This window comes from Euphorbia lathyris, chromosome 6 (genome assembly GCF_963576675.1).
Source record: "Euphorbia lathyris chromosome 6, ddEupLath1.1, whole genome shotgun sequence".
In the NCBI taxonomy this organism is placed as follows: Eukaryota; Viridiplantae; Streptophyta; class Magnoliopsida; order Malpighiales; family Euphorbiaceae; genus Euphorbia; species Euphorbia lathyris.
The window spans coordinates 22,338,412-22,366,230 of record NC_088915.1 but is presented as its reverse complement, the minus strand read 5'-3'; the positions used below and the strand labels follow the sequence as shown (position 1 = coordinate 22,366,230).

At 34.9% G+C, this 27,819-nt stretch overlaps 1 protein-coding gene across 3 annotated transcripts; it reads right to left on the bottom strand.

Moving 5' to 3' along the window:
- Positions 1 to 2,034: 2,034 nt before the first annotated feature.
- LOC136231869 (E2F transcription factor-like E2FF) lies at positions 2,035 to 14,492 on the bottom strand. 3 transcript variants are annotated; one of them, XM_066020843.1, is made up of 11 exons: positions 14,185 to 14,489; positions 14,017 to 14,084; positions 13,679 to 13,731; positions 13,509 to 13,586; positions 13,376 to 13,429; positions 4,363 to 4,444; positions 4,178 to 4,245; positions 4,030 to 4,102; positions 3,875 to 3,945; positions 3,378 to 3,774; positions 2,035 to 2,401 (listed from the first exon to the last, which is right to left on the bottom strand). In XM_066020843.1, exons 1-11 carry the CDS (start codon positions 14,271 to 14,273, stop codon positions 2,310 to 2,312), a joined length of 1,125 nt encoding a protein of 374 aa, XP_065876915.1. In that variant the 5' UTR covers positions 14,274 to 14,489; the 3' UTR covers positions 2,035 to 2,309. The 3 variants fall into 3 exon arrangements, with proteins under 3 accessions (XP_065876915.1, XP_065876916.1, XP_065876917.1); XM_066020844.1 differs by having other exon boundaries at positions 3,884 to 3,945; positions 14,185 to 14,488; XM_066020845.1 differs by having other exon boundaries at positions 2,383 to 2,519; positions 14,185 to 14,492.
- Positions 14,493 to 27,819: the final 13,327 nt, after the last annotated feature.

Sequence of the window (27,819 nt, the reverse complement as noted above, 5' to 3'; positions counted from 1 at the left end):
ATGGTATATTTATCTTAAAAAATAGTAATATAAATTCGTTAAATCATTATTGGAGATACTTCTATTGTTGATGCAAAAAGTACTAAAATCATTTTTGAAAACTAAAGTTGTTTGAATTGTCTAGGTTCTGTTTAGTCGTTCGAAATTGAAAATCCACTCTAATTATTTCTAATTAGTTTTTTTATTTCTAAATGATTTTTAATTGCTTGGATTCCGCCTAAGATGCCTCGGCATTACTTAAACAATAATGAACAAAATCATTTTTTATTATCATTTTTTTTTATTTTATTATAATTGACTTTTTGGACACTATCATATAATTATTCATGAATTTTATTTTTTTGTTTTTGAATATTTTGGTTTAATTACATTCTCTACTTATATCGTGATATGATTTAATACCGTAAGGATATCGTTTAATAACTTTTGATAAATTATATTAATTGTGAATATTATATTTTATTTATTTGAGTTGTTTCAATAATATTGTAGTTAAAATATACATGTTTTTAGATAACATGATACATATTTTAATTGAATTTATATAACATTTTTATTGATTTAAAAATACAAAAATACAAATCTAATTAATTCCTGACTAATCTTCAATTAATCCTTGAGGGACCTATCTACCCGACTAGCACCTACTCCATCGATTCCCTTGTATAAATCATTTTAGCAAATTGCATTTTCTCCAACTATAAATTATTCTAATTTTCCAAAAAAAAAATTAATTTAATTTTTCAGTCCAAACATTAATTTTTTTTGTCTTGGTACAAGTGTTTTTTAACATTTCAAGACTAATTACCTAATCATAACATAAGAGAGATATTTTTGGTTAAACAATATAAAGTTTATTAATTTGATTTTATATTATATTTCTTAATTTGTATAAAATATCATAGAATAGAATGACTTATATAAGAAAATTGATAATAGCATATTTTACAACATTAAAACTGTAGAATATATAAGAATAAAACACAAATGGTGGTATTCATTTTAATAGATTAATGCTTTTAACGGAATTAAACATTTGATGTTTCTTTACAAATATTTTTAGTCAAATGGACATATCATCAGGAATAAAATGCGTCATTTAAAAAAACATATGATCAAAACATCCCACACCTTTATTTATAAACTTTTAAAATGTATACTAATATTTACTAATGAAAAGAAACCACAATATATTTTTTACATTGCCCTCATATATATATATATATAGTAATGATTAACAATGTTAAAAGTAATAATTGACAAAATTAAGGAGCTTATGCAGCCAAAAAAAGACTTAAGCGGTTTTAAAATAATAATAATAATAATAAGCATCGACATGGGAAAAAGTGGACTATTTTAACTGAATAAGAAAAGATTGCTTTTTTTTGTTTTGTTTTTAAATGAAGAATAGATTGCTTTATTCAATAGCGATTGAGGAAAAAAACGAGAAGTAGGTATATTTTGTAAAAGAAGTGAACCCACCAGCAGTAAGGGTATTTTGCATCCTCCACATAATTTGTTCTTTTCTATTTTTCTGATTCACAATAATGCATACTTTTCCTTAATTCTATAGTTAATGGATATGTCAGCAGCTGCTGCTGTAGGACCCTGAATTCCTAAAAACCCAAACTACATTCGTTTTTGGTATTTTATGCATAGAATCAACCAGGATAAGGTACAGAATCCAGATTCCCAAGTTTCATTAACTCACCTTCACTTATTAATTAAGCTCAGCCCCACACCCCTGATGTAACTCTTCTTTTGATTTCAGCCTATAATTAAGTTCCAGGTCATCTTCAGCCAAAAAAAAAAAAAGACTAAAATAATATAAACATAATTTAATGAATAAAGTTGCCTTGATTTTATTGCTACTTTCTCCAAAAATCTAATTGTAGTAGTAAGAACACTTACCTGTGCTGTGCCTTGAGAAAAAGGGTAGCAAACTCAGCCAGAAAAGAGAGATTCCTCAAATGGAAGGCATCAAACTGCTTCACAAACTCAGGAAAAAAGAGCAATCACCTTGGCTCAGTAAAGGAAAAACAATTGAGAATAACTATACTCATAGAATAATAGTAAACATACACTCTTGACAACCAGGAATTTATTTCATGTGTTTTTTTTGCAGAACTAACAATTAAGATACCAATAAAATGGAAGCATATCCAGTTGGGGCATCAAGATAATGCATCCAATCCAACAAGATCCATGTTCATCTGTACTTCAGCAAAGACTAAAATGTAAAGAAATTATATATTTGTATTGACACTGTTGATTTTGTAAGCTATATCATCTTGAGAAAAAGCCACAACTCAAGATCCTTTTGCTATCGTCTCTTTCACAGCTGCTTCTACATACCAGGACTTCCAAGCCTCCACATAATGACCAAAAAGATCATCAAGGACTGCAAAACATCCACAACTCATTAACTGCTGGAACAGATTCAAGTTAATGATATTTTCTATGATAAGCCATATGTTTCCAACGAAAACAGCTAAAAAATCCCAAATGCCCACTCATTCCTGAAAGATAAAAAGCAACAAGAGAAGTTGGCAGTTTAATGTGAGATCCCAGATTCTATAGCTTTGGGTATTTATGAAAAGAATATGCTGGATCACTTGACAAAACAGAGTTTCGAGATAGATAGATAATACACAAAATATGTGCTGATTCACCACAGCAGCAGCAGCAACAACAACAAAGCATTAATTAATCCCGAAATGATTTAGATAGGCTAACATGAACCGTCATACGCAACCATGAAAATCAATTCGTGTCAGCGATATAAATTCTTTCCCTCCGCTCCGTCCTATCCACTATCATATTTTCCTCAATCCCTAATAAACTTGTATCACTTTCAATCACCCTCTTCTAAATTTGCTTAGGCCTTTCCCTATCCCTCGCCATTACATCCCTTTACTCTCCAATCCTTCTAACCGGCGCATCAAGCGCTTTTTATCTTACATGGTTAAACCACCGTAGATGTAACCCCTACTTTCGTCCTAATTATTTCATTCCTCACCCAATCCTTTCTCGTGTAGCCACACATCATCGCAATATACGCATTTCCACCACCACCATTTTATGAATGCGACAGTGTTTCACTGCCCAACATTCCGTACCATATAACAATACAGGTGTAATTGCAAATAGAAAACATTACATTAGGTTATGGAAGCAATTTCCTTTATGACTAAAGCCTTGAGTTCACACAAAAGATTATAAGCCATGAAACAAGTTAGCTCTTACTCAGACACAATAAAAGTTCATTTGCAAAGCAAGTTAACCAGACCCAACAAAAATGGCTACTGTTGTTATGTGCTCCTAACAAACAATTGCTCATAAAATGTTAATCTGCAACTGAAGTTTCATGATGATACCTTGATTGTGATAGTGAGGATAATAAGAAGAAGCAAGGCTTTCAAAGTCCTCAATCCGGCACACAGGTTTATTTGCTGGATCATTTATTTTTTCCGCAACCACAGGAGAAAATGGGCCAAACTGAAAATTCTTTGAGGTGTGCTCTTTCGCCTTGTTTTTATTACAATCATTTTCCAATGTGTTGCATCTATTAAGCCCTGGAACATTTTCCTTGTTCTGATTTGAGTTCCAATCAATTGAAAGATCCATTCTGTTTTTCTTTACATTGTAGTTTGTAATCTCAGTGCCAAAAGTTCTCTTCTTTGACTCTTTAACAACCAAAGGAGTTGTAGATTCGTTGTTCCCTCTCCATCCTAACCACCTAAAAGCTGGTTTTCTGCTCTCTGGGTGATGAGTCTGTGTACGGATAAATCAAAATTGGAATTGAGATCTCAAAAGAGAAAACTAAAGATGATACTTTTAGTTTCTTAATGTTTACATAGGAGAATCTCTTAACTGTGCACACCTTGTCAATAAGATTCAAGGAAGAAAAAACATTTGCAATGTCATAGAGTCGTCTAACCTTAGCTGCAAAGAAATGTGGAGGAAAGATTTAGTTTGTTGATCCTTAATCTATATGCAGTAAAAGGATGAAAATGTGAAGATCATTACTTCTCATCGCTGTCGAATTGATAGCATCACCTAGTAGTGACATTGCAGCAGTATCAAGTGTGATCATGTCTACCTGTCACATTGTCAGAAAACCTTTCACCAAAAGAAAAGGCTTAAAACCCATTTTATTTATATCAACAACACTTACATTCGAACAAAGGAAAAGCTTGACAAAATTTTGTGTGAGAAGCAATAGTGATTTTTCTCTCTTGGTCTCTACATGAAAAGATAAAAAATACACTAAAAATGTCAATTGGACTATCACTCGAAATGTTTAATTTGTTGATGTTCAATTGTCTTATAAAGCTGGAAATTGAAAAACAATTAAATTACCAGATTTTGAAGTTGCTGAACAATTATCCTGCTCATCTGTTTTTGAACTAGAAGACCCTTCGTTGTCAATCTCACTGACAACCTAATTAATATATATATTAATAATCAACATTAGAATTGTGTAGTCTGCCATAGAAAAACAGAACTTAGAAAATCTACAGATCCTTCACGAAATCGCTATGCTGTTGAAGAGAACTATGAGAAAAGACAAGGAAAATGCATCTATTTTTACACTTAGTATGCATTGATGCTTTCTTTCAACCACACAAATTTGTTGAGATGTGTAAGAGCATGAAGTCTGATGGACAATATACCTTAAGCTGAACAAAAATCTTCTAAATGTAGCTGATGTGCATTACGTGACCTTATATTTTCTTTTTGTTTAAATAGAAAATTGAGTCTTAGATAGCATCTGTAGCATGAGTTAGGCCTGTTTCATCAGGAATTTCAGCACTTAAAATTAACTTAAATTTTTTTATAGGTTTTAAGTTTATTTATAACGTAACTTAAATATTTCAGTAAAGTCGTAGAATCCCTTAAAATTTTAATTATCAACTAATATTTTTAAATACAGTTCTTATTATTAGTATTAATCAAATAGTTATATCATTTAACACTTTAAGCATTTATAATTATCAGCACTTACAATTCAATGCTTATTTATTTAGCACTTAATTTTAAGTTTATCAAACACCAAATAAGTTTTGCGAAGTATACCGAAGCATGTCTCTAAGATCATCCACTATGGTTATTGCTAGATGTGTATGAAAATGGAAATAGACATCAAGAAACTATACAACAACAACAACAACAAAGCCTTAGTCCCGAAATGATTCGGGGTCGGCTAACATGAACCATCATATAAAACCGTGAAAATCAAGTCGTGTCAGCGACACAGATTCGCTCCCTCCACTCCGTCCTATCCACTACCATATTTTCCTCAATTCCCAATAAACTCATATCACTCTCGATCACCCTCCTCCAAGTTTGCTTAGGTCTTCCCCTACCCCTCACCACTACATCCCTTTGCCACTCTTCGGTTCTCCTAACCGGCGCATCAAGCGCTCTACGTCTCACATGGCCAAACCACCTTAGTCGGTTTTCTCTCATTTTATTCTCAATAGATGTAACCCCTACTTTTGTCCTAACATCAAGAAACTATATTTATAAAAAAAAAAATAAAGGAAGTAAAACGTGGCTAAGTATTTTTTATATGAAATTATTTGTAACTTATTTATATATAAAAAATTAGAAAAGTTACATTTAAGTTATATAATAGGAAAGAAAATCAAAGTTTTTTTCATTTTCAAAGTTTGAAGGAGATGATCAATAAAAACTTGATGATGAAGATTTGGATTTGGATTCACGATGATGTTTGATATGTTATTAGGTCTAGAAGTTTTATAACTTTAGAAAATAAACGAGTCAATATGAGTAATAGTTTTATTTTTCTTGTGTTTTTCTAATTTGTTTGTCGCCTATTTTTCTCTTATCGTCTCGGCTCGCCTTTCGACTTTCACAACTATGTCTGAGATCGAGTTATAGGTTGATTAATTGGTAGACTCCAATATAAATCGAGTATATTCTTCTTTGTTTCTGCCTTTTGAACCTATGTTGCTAATAGATGAGGATCGTTAGAGAGAACTCAATTTATTTTGTAAAAAGGAACTTAATTGTTGTCCCCTCAAACTCCATTAGATAAAAGAAATAAAAATACAGTTGTCTGTCAAAAGAAAATGCCAAATAACCAACTAAAGTCACAGCAGGGCTTAAAACTAAAACATACCGAAATAAATCCACACCACACAAATTAAAGTTAAATAAATAACAACCTTATTTCAATTTCTTGTTGCCATGAATGAAACGAATGTATACTTAAAGATATTTAGGTTTTAGGTCTGTAATATTAATCCCCTCCTCGATATGGAGCTTGTCCGCAAGCAAAAATGAAGAGTATTGTTCCTGCATATAAACAACATCTTCCCAAGAAGCATCAACTAGAGAAAGACCTTCCCAAACATGTCAACGATCCAGAATAGCTTGTGGTAAGGGACTGATCGCATCACTGTTGGTGGAAGGAAGAGAAGGTGAGGGAACAATAGTTGTGTCACCATGATATTTCTTCAAATAAGAAATGTGAAAGACTAGATGAACACGGGAATCAAATGGCATATCCAACTTGTAAGCAACAAAGCCAATGCGTGCCAAAACCATAAACAGTCCATAAAACTTGGGACCTAGCTTCCGATTAGCTCGAGCCCGAAGAGAAAGTTGCTGATAAGATTGAAGTTTAGAAAGAACCAAATCACCAACCTCAAATTTCAGATCATGATAGCAACTGTCATAAGTGGATTTCATCTGTTGACTGTAATCTGTCCCGGAGTTCGAAGACAACTAATTCCAACACTACTCCCATATTACCCAACGGCAACAAATAGAAATTAATTAGGAATGTAATTTTGGATAACTATAAAGAAACAGAGCCGAATGAGAAAAAGCAAATGCATGAGGCTAGTGCTCCCAACCTCGACTAATATCCTACTTTTGAGCTTGAGGACAAGCTCTTTCTTGAGGGGGGAGTTATTATTTTTAAATTAATAGTTTTATTCATACAGTAGGAGATTGCTTTAATTAGGTGGTTTGTTCTATTTACAAATACAAACATTGGTTTAAAAGTTTAAAAATTTGCAAATAAAATATATATTTCACATGCAAACACAAGTATATGGAGAATAATAATACATGGAAGACTGATTTATATCACTATGGAATCAAATTCTGAGCTAAATGTGTATTGTTTTAGGTAAAATGAATGTTACATTGAGGCGACACAATTTAGGTAGGTAAGAAATATAAAAATCGTTTTGGATGGGGGTTTTGTCAATTTGTATATATGTAGACATCATAAAAACTTAACAATGTAATTTAAAATACTATGTTTACAGAATATAACATAAACCTCTATTTACAAACTTTTAAACCATAAATTTTATATTGGTAAATGGGACCAATCATTTAATTTTTAAATTTATAGGTTTCCTGTTATTATTCATTTCTGTATTAGTTTTTTTAATTAGAAAACTGATTTAGTTTAATTCCTATATTATAGGGTTCTTATTTATGTTAAACTTCCTATTTTGTCTTGAATTCCTATTTAATGGACAAACAGAATGAATAGGATAAGCAGAATTTTATTGAATTTTATTGTTAAACTTTGGAGCTCTCTTAACGAGGTGTAAGGTTTCAGTCACCCTTTTAATAAGCTGAAGATTATTTAAAATAGGTCTGCCAAAAAATAATAACAAAGATAAAGGCAGCTCCTACAGCTAGACTTTATAATTAATCGCTTTGTTACAAGTTTCGTGGTTAGCGAACATAACATTTTCGTAACACAGGTTGCCAAGCATCTAAATTGTGGATACAAGACCCCACTATCAAAGCGAATAAGATCAAAGCAACGTGCTTCAACAGAATTACTGATACAAAAACTCAAAAATTTGCTTTGTAACAAATAGAACAACTCAACTCACATCTTATTCACTTTCTATTATTTCTGAGCCCAAGCTTCATTTTCAGTCATGCTCCCATTTATAGATTTTTCTATGAGAGCTTGCCTCACACCAAGCTAGCCCATGTTTAAATATTGAATTTTTGTGCACTCGAAAAAGATAAAGAAGAAACGTGATCAAGCTAAGCCCCATTGATGTTTTATTTCTTCAAATGATATGAGAACTATTTTTACAAAGAGATTGTGGTTTTAAATGATACAAATGTTCCAATCTGAAATGCCAAAGTGGAAAACTAGAGGTTACATTGTTGTTTTCATTTGCAGGAAAAACATAAACAGGATTCAAAACAGGATTCAGCTTATCCATCTGTTAATATGCTAATTAATTAGCAGATATGCTGACAAAACCACTTGTAAAATCATTGTTTACTTCGAGTTACAACAAGCTGGTTTATCTAACATACATCCTCCAGCTTGAGGGGAATATTAGAAATATACTTAGTTGTGCTTCAGTTAGTTAGTTGATTGTAGAGTTAGTTACAGTTACTTAGCAAGATTCGGTTAAGTAGTTATCTCAAACTACCTACATAAATAGCTCCATGTAATTTGATTATTTAATTTGGAGATGATAAAAATTCAGTACTCTTCTTCATTCTCTTTCTCTATTCTCAATAAATTCCAAGCTAAGAACATCACAAGCATACGAAATCCACAAATCATGACTCTGTGAATTGAATCGTAAGATTCAGTTCAAATTCATAATATTATAAAAAATAAAATATTTACTATGTTGAACTCAAAATATTATCAAATATTTGTCTAGAAATGCAATTTTAATGTTAAAAAAGAAATCATATCAACCAAGTACTTACAATTCAAATCCAATGCAAATGCAATCCTAAAAAAATTAATTCACAAATTGAACTCTGTTTAATAATTTAGTGGAAATGGAGAGTTTGAGTTTCACTCTTTTTTTCCTTTTTCTTTTTCTTGTTCTCAACTTGATAATGATGGAATCAAACTAGTTTGAGTTGATAAATTAATAAATAATCATCGGACTAGAGGATAGTGATAGGAATCATGATGGGCTTATATGGTGGAAAGTTTACAGTGGGAGGGGAAAGGGAATACGTGGCCAAAGGGTCCGGTTTTAGGGAATAAGTTAAGAGTTGTCCATAAGACAAATAGAGGAGTATCAGCATCAGAGGTTTAGTAGTCATTTAAGAGAAAGGTTGTTTGTAGGAAGGGCATGAGAATTTGGATATTTAATTTCTTTTCTGTTTTGGCACTTCACTGTGAAGAGAGGGGAGTGTAGTTCTCTATAGGTTCTTCATTTCTTTAGCTAAGTTACTTACTGTATTTCCTTTATTCAAGAAGTCTCTACTGAGATCTTACATTAATACTACTACCTATTCCATTTCCTTTGATTAGTGGAGTTCCTATATCATATTCTGATGAGATAGTGGATTTAGTTGTCAGCGTCGTTGAAGTTTTTTTTTTTTTATGAACATTGATGAAGTTCCGGCTCGAAATAAAGCTGAATCAAATCGAATCATATGATTTGAATCGCGAATCATAAGATTCTATTACAATTTAGATTCATCCTATAAATTCGGCTCGAAACAAAGCTGAATCGAATCCTAAAATTCGAATCGCAAACCATAACATTCTAATAACAATGATTCACAAGCACCTTCTGATCTGAGACCAGTCCAATAGCAGTGTGCCTAGAACCTATGTATTAGGTATAAACTTAGAACCAGGTACAACCTAAGTGTCAAGGGGGGAGAATTTGGCCATAGGCAAAGTCGTTGGGCCGTAGGCCAATCTCAGCCCCTGGCCTGGGCCAAGTCACCCCAAGCCTCGGCAGGAGCGTTGTCTAGGACAGTGGTAAGGCGTCGAGGAGGATCGGGCCCGGCGTAAAGGAAGATTAAGGTTGTTCGTAGGCGAGTGGTGAATAGAACATATTAATGTCCATTAGCTGGCGGCCTCAAGTCGGCGTAAGAAACACTATAGGGGGATAGGGTCACCTCCGCCAACCCGGACTGGTTTAAGTGATCCACCCTAGTCCACTAGCGACTAGAAGAGTCGGGCATCCAGCCTTTAGGAATGAAGGCGGATGTCTCCGTATGGTGGAGCCCCTACGGACACTTTGGGTCCATGAGATGGCCCATAGTGTGGGTCCTTTATAAAGCAAGGTTTAACCATAGGAATCCCCTCGGGGACGGAATACATACAAATTGACGGGATGCTTAATGTTCTAAGGAAATAAACCCCTTCGGTAGAGCGAAATCTCAGCACCACACGAGGCTTTGACCTGGCTCCGACCAAGCAAAGGCTTGGCAAAGTGGGCGTTCGGGCCTGAACTAAGCAAGCTCTTTGCGAGGTGGGCGATCACCCCTACTAAGCAAGTTCTTCACAGTGTGAGCGTGCAAGCTTCGACAAAGCGATATCTTCGTGGTGTAAGAGAGTAGTGCTTTAACTAAGCGAACTTTTGGCGATGTGGACGAGCGATATCAAGATTTCCTCAACGAGTTGACAAGCTAAATTTTTTTTAGGATGCCTTTGCCGAAATTATGTTGTGATGCTTTTCGGTTTGATGCGAAGCCCGTGGTTCACCAGAGCCGTTGTTTGAGACTTTTACCCAGGGTGTGGGAGTACAAGAAAAAAAAAAGGAACTGAGATTGAATGCTTACTCCCATCGGTTGTGGGAGATGAAGTTGTACGAGATTCAACCCTTTTAAGTGGGGGAGTCCGTAGTGGATAGTGGGAATTCGACGCTCATGTGTAGTAACATGGAGCCTATCTACTGAATTAACGATTATGATGGACTAATTATTGAGGCTAGAGTTTTCTTAATTCAGTGAGATATGGCTTGTGTTCTTCCTTGAGTTGAGAAGTGCGTGCGAAAATCGAGTTGAGGTGAAGTGTCGCAAGAATGGACAGTTGAATTCTGATTTGACGAAGTAGTATTATTGAGACGCAGTCCAAATCCCGGCCTACCAGGATTCAATAGAAAATTGTTTGTGCCTTCTCGGATGATTGAAAACTCGTAAAAGAGTTTCAGATTAATTGGAAATTGTCCATAATATGGAAACTAGAAACTGACTATAAAACGAAAAGTGTGAATATCAAATAGGCCTTATTGCCTCATTCTATCATTGTCGTTGTAAAAAGAGAGACATCAGAACTGATTGTGGGTATCAGATAGAATATGCGGTTGAGAAATGGCCATGAAGTGGCTTATGTGAATACAATTTCGAAAATTATATGCGACCAAAGAAGGTCGTGGGATCATATAGCAGAAAATTCGATTGATCAAAGACGGTCATGATATGAGATGCGTGAACTTTTAAATTTAAAAGCCCCGAGGTCCTAACGGAAATGATGTAAAAGTGAAAATTGGTCATGATCACTCAAAAAATTTGTTGGTAGGTGATGCGGGGCATCTTTCCCTAGGATCGGGTCCGTACGAGGGAAGTCGGAGGAAGGACTAAGCACGAGCAACAAGCGAGTAAAGAGGCCAAAACAGGGCCACATAACAGCTCAACAGCTCAGGCACGCCCCGCGTACCTTATAGCACGCTCCGCGTACTTGAGTGTCTGATCCGGAGAAGAGTTCAACAGCCAAGGCAGGCCCCGCGTACAATTGGACACGCCCCGCGTAGAGTGAGTACTGATCCAGAGAGGAGCTCAACAGCCAAGGCACGCCCCGCGTAGAATTGGGCACGCCCCGCGTGCCTTCAGCTTAAGGAACTTGCTCCTTACTCCAGTTTCCTCATTATTTACAATCCTGCCACTCCTTATTTACACCTTTGCCACTCCCTTATTACAACCCCACCACTCCCTATTTATCATCCATGCCACCCTTTTATATTTAACCCCTTTTACCCTTATCTTATTTTTTAAGTAGTTATATGCTTTACCCTTTATTGTAATTTGGTAATTAGGTTTTAGATGATATAAATTCATCTCTTTGTCATTGTAATGCTTAACTTTTTATCAATCAAATTATCAACTTCTTTGTGAAGCTTTGTTAAGGTTCTACCTTCAACAATGGGGATTTTATTATTCCTATGGATTTAGTCCATGAAATTGGGATTCACTCCTTCTAGTTTAGCTAGAGAAGAACATCTTTGTTAGTTTACGATTAAAACTAACACATCACGAAACCCGATCCGTATCAGTAGGGGTGTCTGGGAATCATGTAGTGTGTCGGGAGATTTGGTTTAGCGGAGAAAGCTGGTATCTAGATGTCATCGATGTGCCAAATCCCTTCAACCCCATCGCCGAGGACCGCGATATCTCAAGAGGGGGAGGGGGATTGGATCCATATGGACCTCTATATAATAGATATATTGAAGATCTTGTCTAGTATTGTAATGAATAATAGAAAAATAAATGAAGATCCTGAGTAGTTAAGGAAAGATTCGGATCAAAGATCCGTAATAATAGGAAGAAATTTTTCTCATTTAAAAAAATTCAAAAAAATTTCTTTTGCTATTATCAAGGTGGATGAATCTTTTGGGTGCAGCAAGAAAAATTTGTTGTAAGTTAAAAATTGGAAAGCAGCGGAGTGATGGAGAAGTCAAATCAATTTTTCAAAGATATCAAGCAGAGTTCAGAGAGAGCGGAGATCAGTTTGCGAGTCAAGTCAACGGTCGACTTGAGCGGAACCACAATTGTCGTTCGCTGGAAGCCAACTCGATCAACGAGGACGTTGATCATCTAAGTGGGGGAGAATTTGGTCGTAGGTAAAGTCATTAGCCGAAGGCCAACCTCAGCTCCTGGCTTGGGCCAAGTTATCCCAAGCATCGGCAGGAGTGTTGGCTAGGGCAATGGCAAGGCGTCGAGGAGGATCAGGCCCGACATTAAGGAAGATTGGGCAGTTTGTATGCGAGTGGTGAATGGAACATATTAATGTCCATTGGCTGGCGGCTGCAAGTCGGCGTAAGAAACATTATAGGGGGACAGGGTCACCTGGCATCATTCTCCATCAACCCCTAGGCCAGTTGTCGGGAATGGTTTAAGCGATCCACCTTAGTCCACTAGGATCTATGAGAGTCGGGCATTCGGCCTTTGGGAAGGGAGGCGGATGTCTCCGTAGGGTGGAACCCCTACGGACATTTTGGGCCCATGAGATGGCCCATAGTGCGGATCCTTTGTAAAGTGAGGTTTAACCACAGAAATCCCCTTCGGAACGGAATACATACAAATTGACGGGATACTTGATTCTAAAGAGATAGACCTCTTCGGTAGGAGTTAGCTGGCCGAGACCCGAAGAAATCTCGGTGCCACACGGGGCTTTGGCCTGGCTCTGACCTAGCCCCGTGACACTAAGAATGTCCTACTAAGATCATTATAGTTATAATGTAACCTAGAGTAATGATATGATTGAACAAGGCCAATTAACAAGTCACGTAACGGCATATAGCTACTCATTATATTACGTTGAATTGAAGCTAAATGGTTTGGAGGAAACTGAAATAAAATTTTATGTACGTACCTTAGCTGAACTACAGGAAAGTGAAGCACAAAAGTTCTCCCTCAAACCCTCTTCCTGCAAGAAGAAAAAGTCGGTGGGCGTTTAAGAAAATGACCAAAAATATGAGAGGCAGCCAACACAAACATGTACCTACCTTGAGAACCTCCAGAGCACGGGGAATGGCTTCAAACCCTTTCCACGAGTACTGATTCTTCTGTTTTCTCGCTACGACCTACATGTACCAAAAACTCCAGCCTCAATGTTATATGAACTTTACAAATATAATAAGCAGATGCTTATTAATAAAACAAATACGAATCTTACACCAACACTCTCCAATATGTTGACCACATCATAAATTCGCCGCCGCTCAACTCCTGCGAATTCAAATACGTTCACATAATTTTAGCCAGAAACCTTATTCACCAATTCCGCAGCTGAGAAAATGCTCAAGTAGAGAGAATTAAAATCCTCGAGGTTTAAAAATAAAAGCTCCTTTCGACTCGGTGGAGCTAGAAAACTTCACTTTGTTAAGTTGATTTGTGCCACTTTAAGAAAACTAAAGCCACAGTGATTTCTCTCTTTTCTTTTGTTTGCATCAGTTTTCTCAGCAACCATACAAGGGGGAAAAAATTCATATTAACAAAATCAGATCAAAATACCTAATTTGGCAGCAGCATCGTCTAGTCCAATCGATTCGACACCATCTTTATTGTATAATTTCAAGAAACTAACACAGGAAAAAAAAAATCCCCATTAAAAAAAATCGAACTAATCTTGAACAAGATCTATAAAGCAAATGAAAGATAGAATTAAAGAGGGGTACAAACTTGGTGCACAGAACTCCGAGAGATTTCTCTTTGCGACAGTAGAATTGTCTGGCAGTCAGGTCGGATTCTCGATAAGCAAAGGAGGACATTTCTATCTGAAAGCAGTCAAATTTGCTTCCTAATAATTTTTGTTTAGTTAAGAAAGAAGGAGAAGCAAAGTGAGTAATGGCGGGTCTAGAAATTCAAAAGCGGATTCGGATCTGACATCTCCAAGTTTTAGATCGCGGGAATTCAAATTTAGACCTCAGGCGGGATTTGCACGCAATGACTCCCTTGCCCTCGTAGGTTTATAGGACATAGAAAGCAGTTTGCTCTGGCTATTTTTGAAATTGGATACCCAATTCCGATTAATATGTAATTTTATTTATTTTAGGTATTTTGATGAGATCAACTAATTGATCGTTCATTCGCAGATTTTTTTTTATGGAAAGATCTTTAATTAATATTTTGGCCTAGTTTGGTAAAGAGTTTTTTGGGAAAAAAATTAGAGATTTAAACCACTTTATAGGTTTTGACTAATCAAATTTTTAATAGTGATGTGATTTTGAACGAGAGAAGTTTAAAAGAGTTTATTGGATCCAAAAATCTAATTTTGAAATTACCTCTATTTATTATCATTTAATTCCAAATAAAAACTTTATCATATTTTTATTTGTCATTTTACATAAACAGTTATTAACAATCAATTAAGTTTTACCAAACAAGTTTACACAATCAACTAATCAAATTAGTTAACCAAAAAGGTAATTAGCTAACAGCTAATGTAATCAGCTGGAAAAATTACAAAATTGGATCAAATGAGAGACTCATTTACATATTTAACTCATTCACTCAACCTACTACATATTTAGACTGTTTTTGTGTGATTTTCCCATAATACCTCTAACTTTTCCTCTTCCCCCTTCTCATTGGTGGTTACGCGAATGGCTGGTTGCTCTTCCTTTAATGATTCCCCGACTTTTGATCTTAAATTGTACAAAATCTGCATCATTTCTCCAAATCACCATGTATTTCTTCTTCCTCTCTTCATCTCTTGATTCTTCATCTCCCTAATCCTAGAAAACGAAGTCATGGTTCTTCATCTTCCATTTTCTGCTCGTTTCTTGGTTTCTTTCTTCTTATGACCATCGAAGAAATAGTGATTCTACATTATTTTCATCGTTTTTCCTAGTTTATCATATTATTTTTGTCGAAAAATGTAAGTATATACTGTTTTCTCTGCGTTTTTTCCCAGAAATTCACTTAGCATATGCCGTTTTTCGCAAAGTCTGCCGGGAGAAATTTATCGATTTAACTTCACGAAACGATGATTACGCGAAGTTTGCGAGGTAATTCGATAAATTTCTCCCGCAGACTCCGCGTAATCATCGTTTCGCGAAGTCAGAGTGTCACATTTCTCCTCGCAGACGTCGCGAAATCATCGTTTCGCTAAGTAAAATCACTCTCTTCCTTGCATAATTATTTTCGCATACTTAGCGAATCCTCGTTTCGCGGAGCCAAATCTTCCTTTTTCTGATTAACATGATTAAATTTGTTTGAAGGTGGTTAAATACATAACATCCCACAAGAAGGTGGTGTCCTCAGATGCAGATGAGATGACTTTCCTTCTGATACAGGGAGAAATTCCCAACAAGATTGGTCACATTCAACTTTAAAGTGATTAGTTAAGAGTTATTGTGACAATCTTGTTCTGTACCGTGAGATACATCCATCCCAAAAAGTCTGGACTTCCATGTCTCATCCCAAAAGGTCTGGACTTCCAATATAGGGAAAAATTTCCGTCCACATTCGTCACCAAGACCGGCTCCAATATTTTAGAGATCCTAGACAGGGTCGGTCCTAATTGTTTTATGGGCCTAGATGAAAAAAAAGAGATAAAGAAGCCTTAATAAAAAAAAATGTACTTAAAAGTTTAAAATAGAAATTTGGACATCTTTTAGATCTAAAATATCATATTATTTGGTCATTTAAAAAAAATACTATAGGGTAAATTCCAAAAAAAAACTTTGTGGTTTCACCGATTTCCGAAAAAACCTCTGTGGTTTGTTATTACAAAAAAAGGACTGTGTTATACGCCGTTACCGAAAAACAGAAAATGGTTTAACGCCGTTAAAAAGCTGACGTGGCACAGGGGTAAAATTGAAAAAACGATTTTTTTTATTTTTTTTATTTTCTCTCTTTCTCTCTCTCTCCTCCTCCTCCTCCTCCTCCTCCTCCTCCTCCTTCTTCTTCTTCCTCCTCTCTTCTCTCCTTCTTTTTTTTCTTCTATTTTTTTTTAAATTTCCGATACTCCGGAAATCTGAAAATTTTCAGATTTCTGAAAATTTCCAGATTTATGGAAATTTCCAGATTTCTGGAATCGAAACTTAAAAAAAAAAGAAAAAAAAGAAGGAAGAAGAATAAGGAGGATGAAGAAGAATAAGAAGAAGGAGAGAAAAAGGAAGAGGAGAGAAGAAGAACAAGAAGAAGACGAAGAAGGAGGAGGAGAGAGAGAGAGGACAAAAATTCGTTTTTCCAATTTTAACCTTATGCCACGTCAGCTTTTTAACGGTGTTAAGCCATTTTCCATTTTTCAGGTAACAGCGTATAACACATTCCTTTTTTTGTAATAACAAACCACATGGGTTTTTTCGGAAATCGGTGAAACCACAAAGGGTTTTTTTTAATTTACCCATTACTATATACACAGTAAAAAAAACAATTTGAGACCATTGTGGCTCAGGTCCTAGGCAATCGCACGCATGGCCTATGTTCAGGGCCGGTCCATAAATATTTGAGCCTTTTTATGATTTATTGTCCTACTATATTATAATTTTCATTTTGAATTTGTAAAAATATTCAGCATAAAAAATTTGATCGGTACAAGTTGTTTTGTAATTACTCAATATGTTATATTACAAAAAAAAATTATTTTTTATTAAGTCACGTCATAAAACTCGAATACCGAGCTCATTCCATATAAGCCTAAAAAATATATATACTATTTTTAAGGATAAGAAATGATTTGCGGTGATCCATAAATATTCGGACCTTCTTATAAATTGTTATCCTACTAAATTATAATTTTTATTTTGATTTTGTACAAATACTCACCATAAAAAATTTGATCGATACAAGTCGTTATGTAATTAACTCTTATATGTAATTAACTCAATAGCATGAGTAAATTAGTAAAAATTAATTGTCTCCTAAAATATATTGTAACAGGTAAATCAATATGTATATATTAATCATTTTAGATTAAATATATATTAACATTTTAGTTTAAAGAAAAAATTAAAATTATAAAAAAATAATTATTAAAATTATATAATAATAATAAAAAAACCAAAACATATAAAAAAATAAAGAGAAAAGAACTTTATATACTAATAAGAAATTTTCTTTTCTTTTGCCTTCTCTCCTAGAGGATAGGATTGGAGTCAGCCTTCCTAGACTGATCCCGGTGTAGGTTTTTTGTTGGTTTTGTTTTTTTCCTTTCCTTTCTTACCAAAAAAAAATATACTAATAAGAAACATATTCTTATTAAAATCAGGAATAAAAGAAATGTAAAATGAGAACCAAACCTTAAAAATTTGGGAATCGAACGCACACCCTCATAAACAGCGCCACTATGCTTTTACCATTCAACCTAACAATACATTTTGTTATATATCTAAGTCTACGTATTTTTAACCATTGCAATTTTAATAATTATCAAATTTGAAAAAAATTCCGATCGGAGGCCCCCGCAAGTCGGAGGCCTTAGGCGGACGCCTAGGCAGCCTCCCCCTAGAGCCGGCCCATCACAATTCACTTTGAAATGATTTGTTAGGAGTTTATTGTGGCAATCTTGTTGTAAATTTTGATAATGTTATGATTTTAATGTTGTTATTGCGGCAATCTTGTTGTAAATTTTGATAACATTATGATTTTAATGTTATAATCCGTTGTTGTTTGGCAATTTTTTGTTATATACCACTTAGCGAATTTTGTTAAAAACACATTCAGGCTTCGCATATGCTAATTAAAATCATCAACTAAACCAAACATTAGTTTCACAGACTTCGGATATGCTAATTAAAATCATCAACTAAACTAAACATTAGCTTCGCAGACTTCGCATATACTAGAATCTGCGAAGTCAAACGGGAGGAAGACAACCACGCCGTAAAATTATAAACATATTGAGGGTATTTTGGAAAAGTTACACAAAAACAGTCTAGATATGTAGTAGGTTGGGTAAATGGGTTAAATATGTAAATGAGTCTTCCATTTGACCCAATTTTATAATTTTCCCGTAATCAGCTATCAGCTAACAGTTTTTTGCCAAACAGGGCATTTGTTTACATATAGTGTCATTAAAACAAAGCGAAACATGGTAATTGTCTATAAAATATTTTGTTCTATACACGTTAAGATAAGTGCTTATTTAATAATGTTAATTGCATTTGGTTTGAGAGTAAAGTAATGTAAAGTTATATATAAATTACTTTATATCCTTACAATAAAGTACTTGTATTAATCATAAAGAGATGGAACTAAAATAAAAAGTTAAGGATAATATAGGAAAAGTATAGTTACTAATCATGGTATCCCTCCAAATTGGGGTTAAATGCACCAGTGGTCATTGAAATTACATAACTGTCTTTAAATAGTCATTCAACTTCAATTTGTCTCAATAAAATCACTCAATTTTGAATTTTATTTCAATTAGATCGCTATGACGATTTCAGTGATCAATGGTGCATACGTGGCTACCACGTGTCGTTTCGGCCAGAAATCTAAATTTATTCATGCTGACATGTCAGTCATGTCATAATTCTGATGCCTTTTAATCTCTGAAATCGTCGAAGTGACCTAATTGAGATAAAACTCAAAGTTAAATGGTTTTATTGAGACAAGTTGAAGTTGAGTGACTATTTTAAGATAACCATGTAAGTTCAGTGACTAATTGTGCATTTAATCCTTCTAATTTGGGATGTAAATAAAATCGCTCCTCACTTACACTTCTTCTTGCTTACACTTTAAAATAAACAAAGATATATCCATACATTTATCTTACTTTACCTTTAAAAAAACCTCAAATCAAACAAAAGGTAAAAGTCTAAGCAAAAGTATCAGAGATTGGAAAGGGAACATCGATCATTTAACACATCTATCACATACACAACAACAAGTTATTACAAAAAAAAATGGTTGTATGTTTAGTAAAATTAAAAGCTTAATATATAATTGCATACCTAAATTTATTACTTTTTTGTTTTTTAACATCCTCATTTTAATACACTTAAACTTATTAATGGTAGACCTCTGACACCTTATTTGCTAACATAACATGGGATGTATTTGGGTGGAAATTTGAATTTGAGATGTTGTGAGCACGATTTTTTCCGACATATATGATGTATTATTGTTAACCTTGAGCTATAAGTTTCATCCGGCGAATTTCCATTTTTGAATGTCAAAGTTTGAGAAAATGAGAGTCAAACTTAGAATTTATACTCAAGGCGATCGACTCTATTTTGCGCTTCCAATATTGATAGGCTCTATCCACTAGAATCCAAATTAAACCACAGTTGGCGCATGTTACGCGACACATCATTAACCACCGCTCGTATGATAAGGGATATCAACCTTATATTGTGTCAAACCCAAAGCCGATCGATTATGAACTGAGAGAAATCATCTTTCCACTAGCCCCTTTACAAATGTCATTCGACGCATTAGAGGTAAGGGTGATTTCAAGACTGATTACACTTAATTTGAGGTTTGAGAGGATTTTAGAGCTGCTCTCACTTGTTCTTGAATTTCTTGGAGAGATAAAATTTATAGGCTTTAATCACCCAAAAATCGCATCAATTGGTTATAAAACACATTCTAACACACTCGTTAATCTTATTAAGCTTCTTTAGCTCATCAAGATGGTGCAAATTGTGTTGAAATAAAAAACTTCTTAGTTTTTCGAGCTTCCGGTACGGGTTTGGACCTGAGAGAACACCAAATAGGACTCTACATATGCTTTGGATACCTGTGACAAAGCTAACAAACTAAAAGGCCTAAAGATTCCGTGTAAATGTATGTTTTTGGTTGTCTTTAGTGTCGTTTGTGTGTTGCCTATTGTTGTTGTATGTTTTCACTATTTTTCTTAGTATAATTTGGGCCCGTTTTTATTCCTTTTAGAGTATTTTACTGTAATTTCACATGCATTCCCTCTTATCTTGAATTTTCACACACTTTCACAAACTTTTTTGTATATTCCGTTGTTTTCTATGAAGAACATGTCAGCTTAGAATAACCATATGAGGGCCCATGACATCAATAGAGTTGTTTTAAGAATAAAAATTTGGATCTCAACGAGATCACATCATGTCTCGTCGAGATCACTGGAATTATTGCGGATAAAAATTTAGACAGCAAACTAGGCGAGATCACTACATTATTTGGGTGAATCATATGACTTCTTCCTTTAGGGATAGCCCATAACTTTTTATAATTGGATGACTACGACCATTTAAAGCTCAGATTGACAATTTTGGAGTTTATTAATCATCATTACAACATTTTATGTCTATATTCACTATGTCATTTTCCCTTTCACATGACACAAGATACATGACAGACATTTGTTTTCGTGTCGTCTGAATATTTTTCGTGACAGTATTTTAACTGTATGTCATCTCAAGGCAAAATAAAAAATGTGCTCGATTCTCAGATGACATTACGATTACAGAATCATGTCATCCAAAGAAAACGCACGTTTTCGTTAAATTTGATGCGCTCAACAGATGACACTTCTGATAAATGAATGTCATTGTATGCCGAAAACAAAAAAGCGGCAAATGAAATTTCACTTACGCAGCCATACCAAATTTTAGGCGCTCTATATCATTTGACTGAAATTTCAGCTGATATATAAACCCTCTCTCAATCCCAAACCCCAGTTTAGGTTACGCAAGCTTCATCCCTCTCATCCCTCTCTATCTCCATTGTTGATTTGAACATGCAATCACTGGGTGAGCTGGAAACACGGTACTGGTAAGCCATATTTTCTTCGTTCCTAGATGTATCATTGTTCCTTACTCTTATCTTTTCCTCATCCGATTTACTTTTGTGTATGTCAATTTCAGCAGCTGGTATAAGGATCTTGTGATTTTCAGACCTATCATTGAAAGGTTTATATCTCTCGCTTAGCTACACTGATTTTATTGTATTTAGATTCACTACTATAAAGCTTGGGTCTTTATCTTTTTTAATCTAGGGCAAGACAGCGCCTGATACAGTAGATGGTATGAAATCATCTGATTCCTTTTTATTTGAACACTATTTGCAGGGATAGTAAAAATGCTTCGGTACATGGGAAGACTGACTGAAGAGATTGTCAATCGGTTCATGCCTTTAGCATATGAGAAGATTTCTTTAACTTACTGAATATATATTAATGTTATGTTGGTTTGAACTGATTGGTCATGTCTTTAGAAGTGATTGTGTATGTTTGATGTACTGTTTTGGAACCTAGAACTCATTGATTTAGGAAACTAGCCTGATTTAGTATATATATTGTTATGTGGGTTTGAACTGAATGATTACATATATGTATGATGTTTTGGGTGATGATGAAATGGTTGGTATGAAATAATTGGTTAGATATAACTGTTTAGGAAGCTAGGACTCATAGAGTTTATGTATGAATGATCATTAAGCATGTGGCTGATTAGGCATACTCTAAAGCTTTGAATGTTCATTGAGATTGGCACTACTCTTACACCTATGAGTTATACTACTAGAAGTGGTTGAGTATGTGTATAAAACATGTTTATGTATGATGTTCTGTTGATGTTTATGTTTGAGGTTCTGTATGAGTATGTGTACAATTGTTCATTTGGGCATGTAGCTTATTCATCATGCATAAAGTATTAGAGGAACATTGTAAAAGGGTCATTAAGCATGTGGCTGATTAGGCATACTCTAAAGCTTTGAATGTTCATTAAGATTGGCACTACTCTTACACCTATGAGTTATACTGCTAGAAGTGATTGAGTATGTGTATGTGTATGAAACATGTTTATGTATGATGTTCTGTTGATGCTTATGTTTGAGGATTTGTATGAGTATGTGTACGATTGTTCATTTGGGCATGTAGTTTATTAATCATGCATCAAGTATTAGAGGAACATTGTAAAAGGGTCATTAAGTATGTGGCTGATTAGGCATACTCTGAATGCAATTCGTTTATGAAGCATGTATGAAGCACGCATTAAAGGGTAAATTTAGGCTAATTGCATGTACTGATATGGCTTGCAAATGATAAGATATATTTTGATTAGATAGAATATACATATACATACGAACTGAATAACAAGCTCTACATAAAGGGTTATGTATGTGCATTGGCCATACTCTTACTATGTTCCTTTCCACTCAGTTTGATATCGTAACAACAACATTAAACATGGTGATAGGTTTATGATTCATTCAGCACAAACAGAGTCCCTTGTTTTGACAGCATCATAAACCTCATTACCAAGTTTAGAGTATCACGAGTACAACCCAAGTGGAAGGAGCATTGTAAAAGGGTCAGTTTAGTCGACTTGCACATACATACAAACTGAATAGCAAAGCTCTACGTTATATTACAAAAGGGGGGATGAGTGTTGCCTTTCGGTTGTAATTGACAGTCCAAAGTTCCTTAGCTGTTTTGACTAGTGAAAGGAAATTTGGAATTGGAATGAGAACCACATTTGGAGCTCACATTGCCTTCCGATTCTCCTTTCACTTAGCCAAGACAGCTTAGGATATTTGAACACCCTCATATACACTTTGCATACTCCTCAGTCCATATCCGGGCGATCCCCTTATACTCTTCCCTGTTGCTGCGGTATTGCTCAGCAACTGCTTCTTGCCCAGGAAATGGCTCCTCACTGTAGGGCTGTAGAAGTAGATCATATATGTGCCACATACACTACAAAATGCATAGAATAATTAGAACAAAAATATGATGTTGTATGTTTATCAAATGAAATAGATAAATGGTTGCATTATACCATGGCAGTGGAAAAGCGATGGTTATTAAGGATACGGGGAAGATGAATCGACCCATGAGGAGCCACGTTAGGATGATATATCCTATTCCGGAACCAAAACTGAGAATAAGAGGAGAGATCTATTAGTGTATGTTTCATATAGGTGATTATATCTTACTGATCTGAGTTAATATTACTCTTGCAGGTCTGTTTGGGAAATTCGGATGGTATCTGATTCTGATTTCAAATACACCCCTTTCATATGGGGTGTATTGGGGGCCTTTCATTCTGATCGACCATTGGAAGAAGTTACCATCGAGAGGACCTGTACGTTATCATCCAAGAAGAATCATTAGAAATACATAGAAGAAACCAGGAAGGGTTACATAACAACTATGGATTGACATACGTACCATTGATGGCCAGAAGCCACTCTGGGTTCTCCATGTACAACTTACCCAAGTCAGCAATTATTTCTCCTGGAGTTTCAACAAGGGGATCCATTGTTGGTAAGTTTTCTGGCCGTTGAAGGTATGATTCTGAATTATGATGCATATATTTATAGTGATATGATTGTGGTACGTGAAAGGCCGTGTTAGGGGAAGGGTCACGTAATTACTACTGAGTTTAGGGTTGTGTGTAATATTAATGACCTGCTTGGCTTTTGCAGATAGCAAGACCTTTGGGATTATAGGCTTAATTATTACTCCAAGATATGGATTGACTTATGGAAGATATTGGTTATTATTTTTGTGTTTTAATTCAGAAATGTATTGGTTATTCAAGATATGGATTGACGTTAGGCACAAATGTAAACATATTATGAGTATTGGTCTCCAATAAAATTGAAACCATTGATATACAGAATTTAATCTTCATATTTTAGAATGTTTCTGTATTCAGGTATAAAAACAAGAAATTCAAACGAAGAAGAAGGCATAAAATGACATTTTAATTTTTAAAAATGTCATGTAAACATCAATAAAAAGACATTAAAATTAATGTTTCTGTTACATGAAAAAAAATCCTTTGACGTGATTGATTAAGACGTGTGCCATCTAAACAGGCTATAATGACAGAAATTATTATACGAACTGTCATCTCAAATTGAATATGCCAATTTCCCACACGCTAACCTGACGGTTTTAATTGTAAAAATGGCATTTGATGACATTAAAGGTGACGACAGTAATAAATAAGCTGCATCGTAACAAGGGTAAAATGACAGTAAGAAAATAGGCTAATGTCATGTGTGATGACGAAACATGACAAAACCTAACCGTCGTTTGAAGGTGCAATAGACGGCAGCGAGCCCCATGACAGATTTATATCTCGCGGGACGACGGTTTTTAACTGTCGTCTGAAGAGGGTTTTGGCGTAGTGATTTGTGGTCCTGTATCCATTTTTAAATTATAAATATGTGCATTACGTAAAAAGAATGTTATCGTTGCTTTTGAATTCTTCTCCTATTTTTTTCTAAGTTATTTGTAGTTTTATTTCCCTAAAGTTGTACTTTCAAGACTAATTTTTTTTCATTCTATTTTAGCTTAAGTTTAGTTGTTAAGAATTGAAAACTTATTTCAACCTACAAGTATACTCTTATGTTTCTATGAATTTCACTCACTTTCATTATATTTCAGACTTATCTGTTCAAATGAATCTGACTAATTCTCCAAACTAGAGAAAATGTAGATTTATCTAAATGAAGCTTAAGTATTAATAAGAAAATTTGAGTCGAACACATAAAAGAACTTTACATTAAAGAACCAAATTGTAAGATTTAATTATATTCAGTTTACTACTTCTTACTCATCATAGCAACACGTGGTTAATAGAAAACTACATTCATTGACCCGATTGTAAGTCGATGTGGTTTCTAGTAATTAATCACTAGCATTTGTTGATCGTAGAACCAGTAATGGAGCCCATGGGTTTGGAATGCATGAAGAGGCTTAACCTTTGTGATCAAGTTAATGGCAAATGATACTTTATGGGATGCTTACCATGAATTGGAGATGAAGGCAGAGATTACGGCTGACAAGAAGAGGAAGATTGGAGAAACAAGTGGAAGTGTACCATTGAGGTCCTTCCTCTTGTGACGATAATGGGTTTAGAAGGAATATATTGTTAGAGATAATATTCCTCATTATCTATTAAAAATATTCTTATATAGTTAGTGTTTACATATGTCCATAACACGTATTGTGTATTCCTATTCCTACACAAACTCTTGTATTTATCACTATAAATAGAAGGCTTCAGACCTAATCACAATAAAGTGAATTTAGTATATTCTGATACATTATATTCTTATACTTCTCACTCTCTCCATCTTATATTTTTATAATATATTCATCATATACCTAGTATAAATTCAACATGGTATCAGTGGTTTCAGTTCCCGCTTCCTCTGAATCAACTAATGTTCCTCAATCCACATCTTACAACCCGTCATCCACTTCTCCCTCCACCACCACTATTGACGCCGCCTTCGATGCGCCTTCCTAACCGAATCAGTTACTTGGTTAACTATCCTAGGATTAACGCCTGGAGGAAGTTGCTTTCAGCCATCAACCTTATGTTTGGTTCTTTCTTCTTTGCCGATCTTCCATTTTTTGACAGCTGGTTCTTTAGCGTTTATTGTAACACCCCTACTTGTGCGTTTGGTGGCAAATGCACTTTTTGAAGGCAAAGGAACAACTATCTGCTTCAATCGGCTTCTTTGTTCTATTTCTCTCTCTGCAGCCTTCTCATACCAAAGCAACCTTTCGGTATCAGATTCTGAAGATAAAAGGTTGCTTTCTTCAACAATCTGCTTCTTGGAGGAAGAGATTGTTGGTCCCTTGTAAGGTTGCAAGTATAGTTCCAAGGGGGGGTTAGGAACTATTTTACCTTTTGAAACGATTAGGGCAGATTTCTTTTCTCTGAGAAAAGATTATATGACAGCGGCGCTGATCAATCGACAAGACACTGGCTTAGTCAACTAGTGACTAGGTCAGTTTCGTTGCTTAGGTCAGGAAATAGCACTTAGAGTCTATTCCTGAACTAATTCGTTGGCAGCGCACAACTCAGCTTGACCACTTTTACTTGGTCAGTTTTAGTTTGTTTTAAGCAGGCAATATAAATAAGGAGTTAAGGTTTAGAAATACTTCACTCGGCAGATTTATCCAGGTTCGGCTTCTTCTAAGCCTACGTCCTGTCCCCGGAACACTTCCGAGATTTCAAATCCTCTACTGAGCTCTTTAAAGGTAGAGCCTCAAACCTTTTACAATATCAGCAATTGAGTATGACAAGAGTACCTTCCTCTATACTTCTACTCAATCCTAATCTCTCCGCTGAGTACTTAAAACCGAGTACTCAACCTCTCCTTTCTATCTCTAGAAATGATAAGTGTTTTTGTCCTAATACAAAGATGTGCTAAGACACTTTAGACGATTTACAATCACTCTAGACTTTTACACATATATGAAAATGTAGTGTAAGAATTTTGCTTTGCTTCTTGCTTGCAGAACTTGTAGAGATTTGGACAGCGTAATGGCTTGATCAAGTTCTGTGTGTTGTGAAGCTTGTGATGGCACTATTTATAGAGACGTCTGGTCATTCGGTCATTTCGAATTTCGAAATAACCGTTGGAGGGAAACGGCTATGTGTCGTTGTCATCCTGACTTGCACAGAGCTCTCGGCCAATCACAATCGTGTATCTTCTGTTCTCGGTCAGCACAGCAGATGGTCTCTCCAATTATGGTAAAGTCAACTGGACAGCATACTGTGTCGTCTGAACTTTGCCAAAAGAGGAAACACTTTGTCTGGAAGTTTTCCTTTGCCAGTCTACTGTCTTGTACGCTTTGTCAAGACTACTCAGCAGCTTCATTGTGAAGTTGTTCCCGAAGGTCTTCTAGATCCTTCCGTTTGCTGAGTTGCGTTTTTGTTCAAAAACGACAACGTCTTGACATACGCGGGCCGAGTGTACTGAGTTATTTGACTTGGGCCTTGACTTCCGTATTGGGCTTGGGCCTTCCAATCCTTATGACTTATAACATTTATACTCAACATTGAACAAACACATTAGTAGAATAAATCAAAGCATTTAAACTTAGTGTGTTTAGAATATGTATTCTAATTTATACTTAAACAATTTTGTCAAATCAAAATTATGTGGAAAGGTGTTTCAACAAACTCCCCCATTTTGATGTTGGCAAAACTATTCAGCAAGGAACTCAGTATGAGCTCCCCCATGATAGTTGACCTTATATCATTTAGCAAACTCCCCCGTAAGGGTTGCACTACTGACTTAGTTTTAATTGCAACATTTAAGAATTTAAATGAGTGAGTCTAAGGTCAGTTTTTAGGTGAAGGTCAGCTATATTACATATTCTATTTACTCAGTGTTAAGCGGAAGTTTTTAGATATACAGAGTGCGCTGAGCAAATTATTGTTCAATGAGTTCTTTATCAGAATGTTTCATAAGATCATAGTATGATGTCAAACATGTTATCAGCATATCATTTAGTCAATAAATATTATAAGTGTTAAGCATATATCATAACTCAGTATTTGAATAAGAAAAAAAAAGGAAGTATGATATATTGATAGAAGTCAGCAGTTACACAGCAAAAGAAATAAAATAGCACAT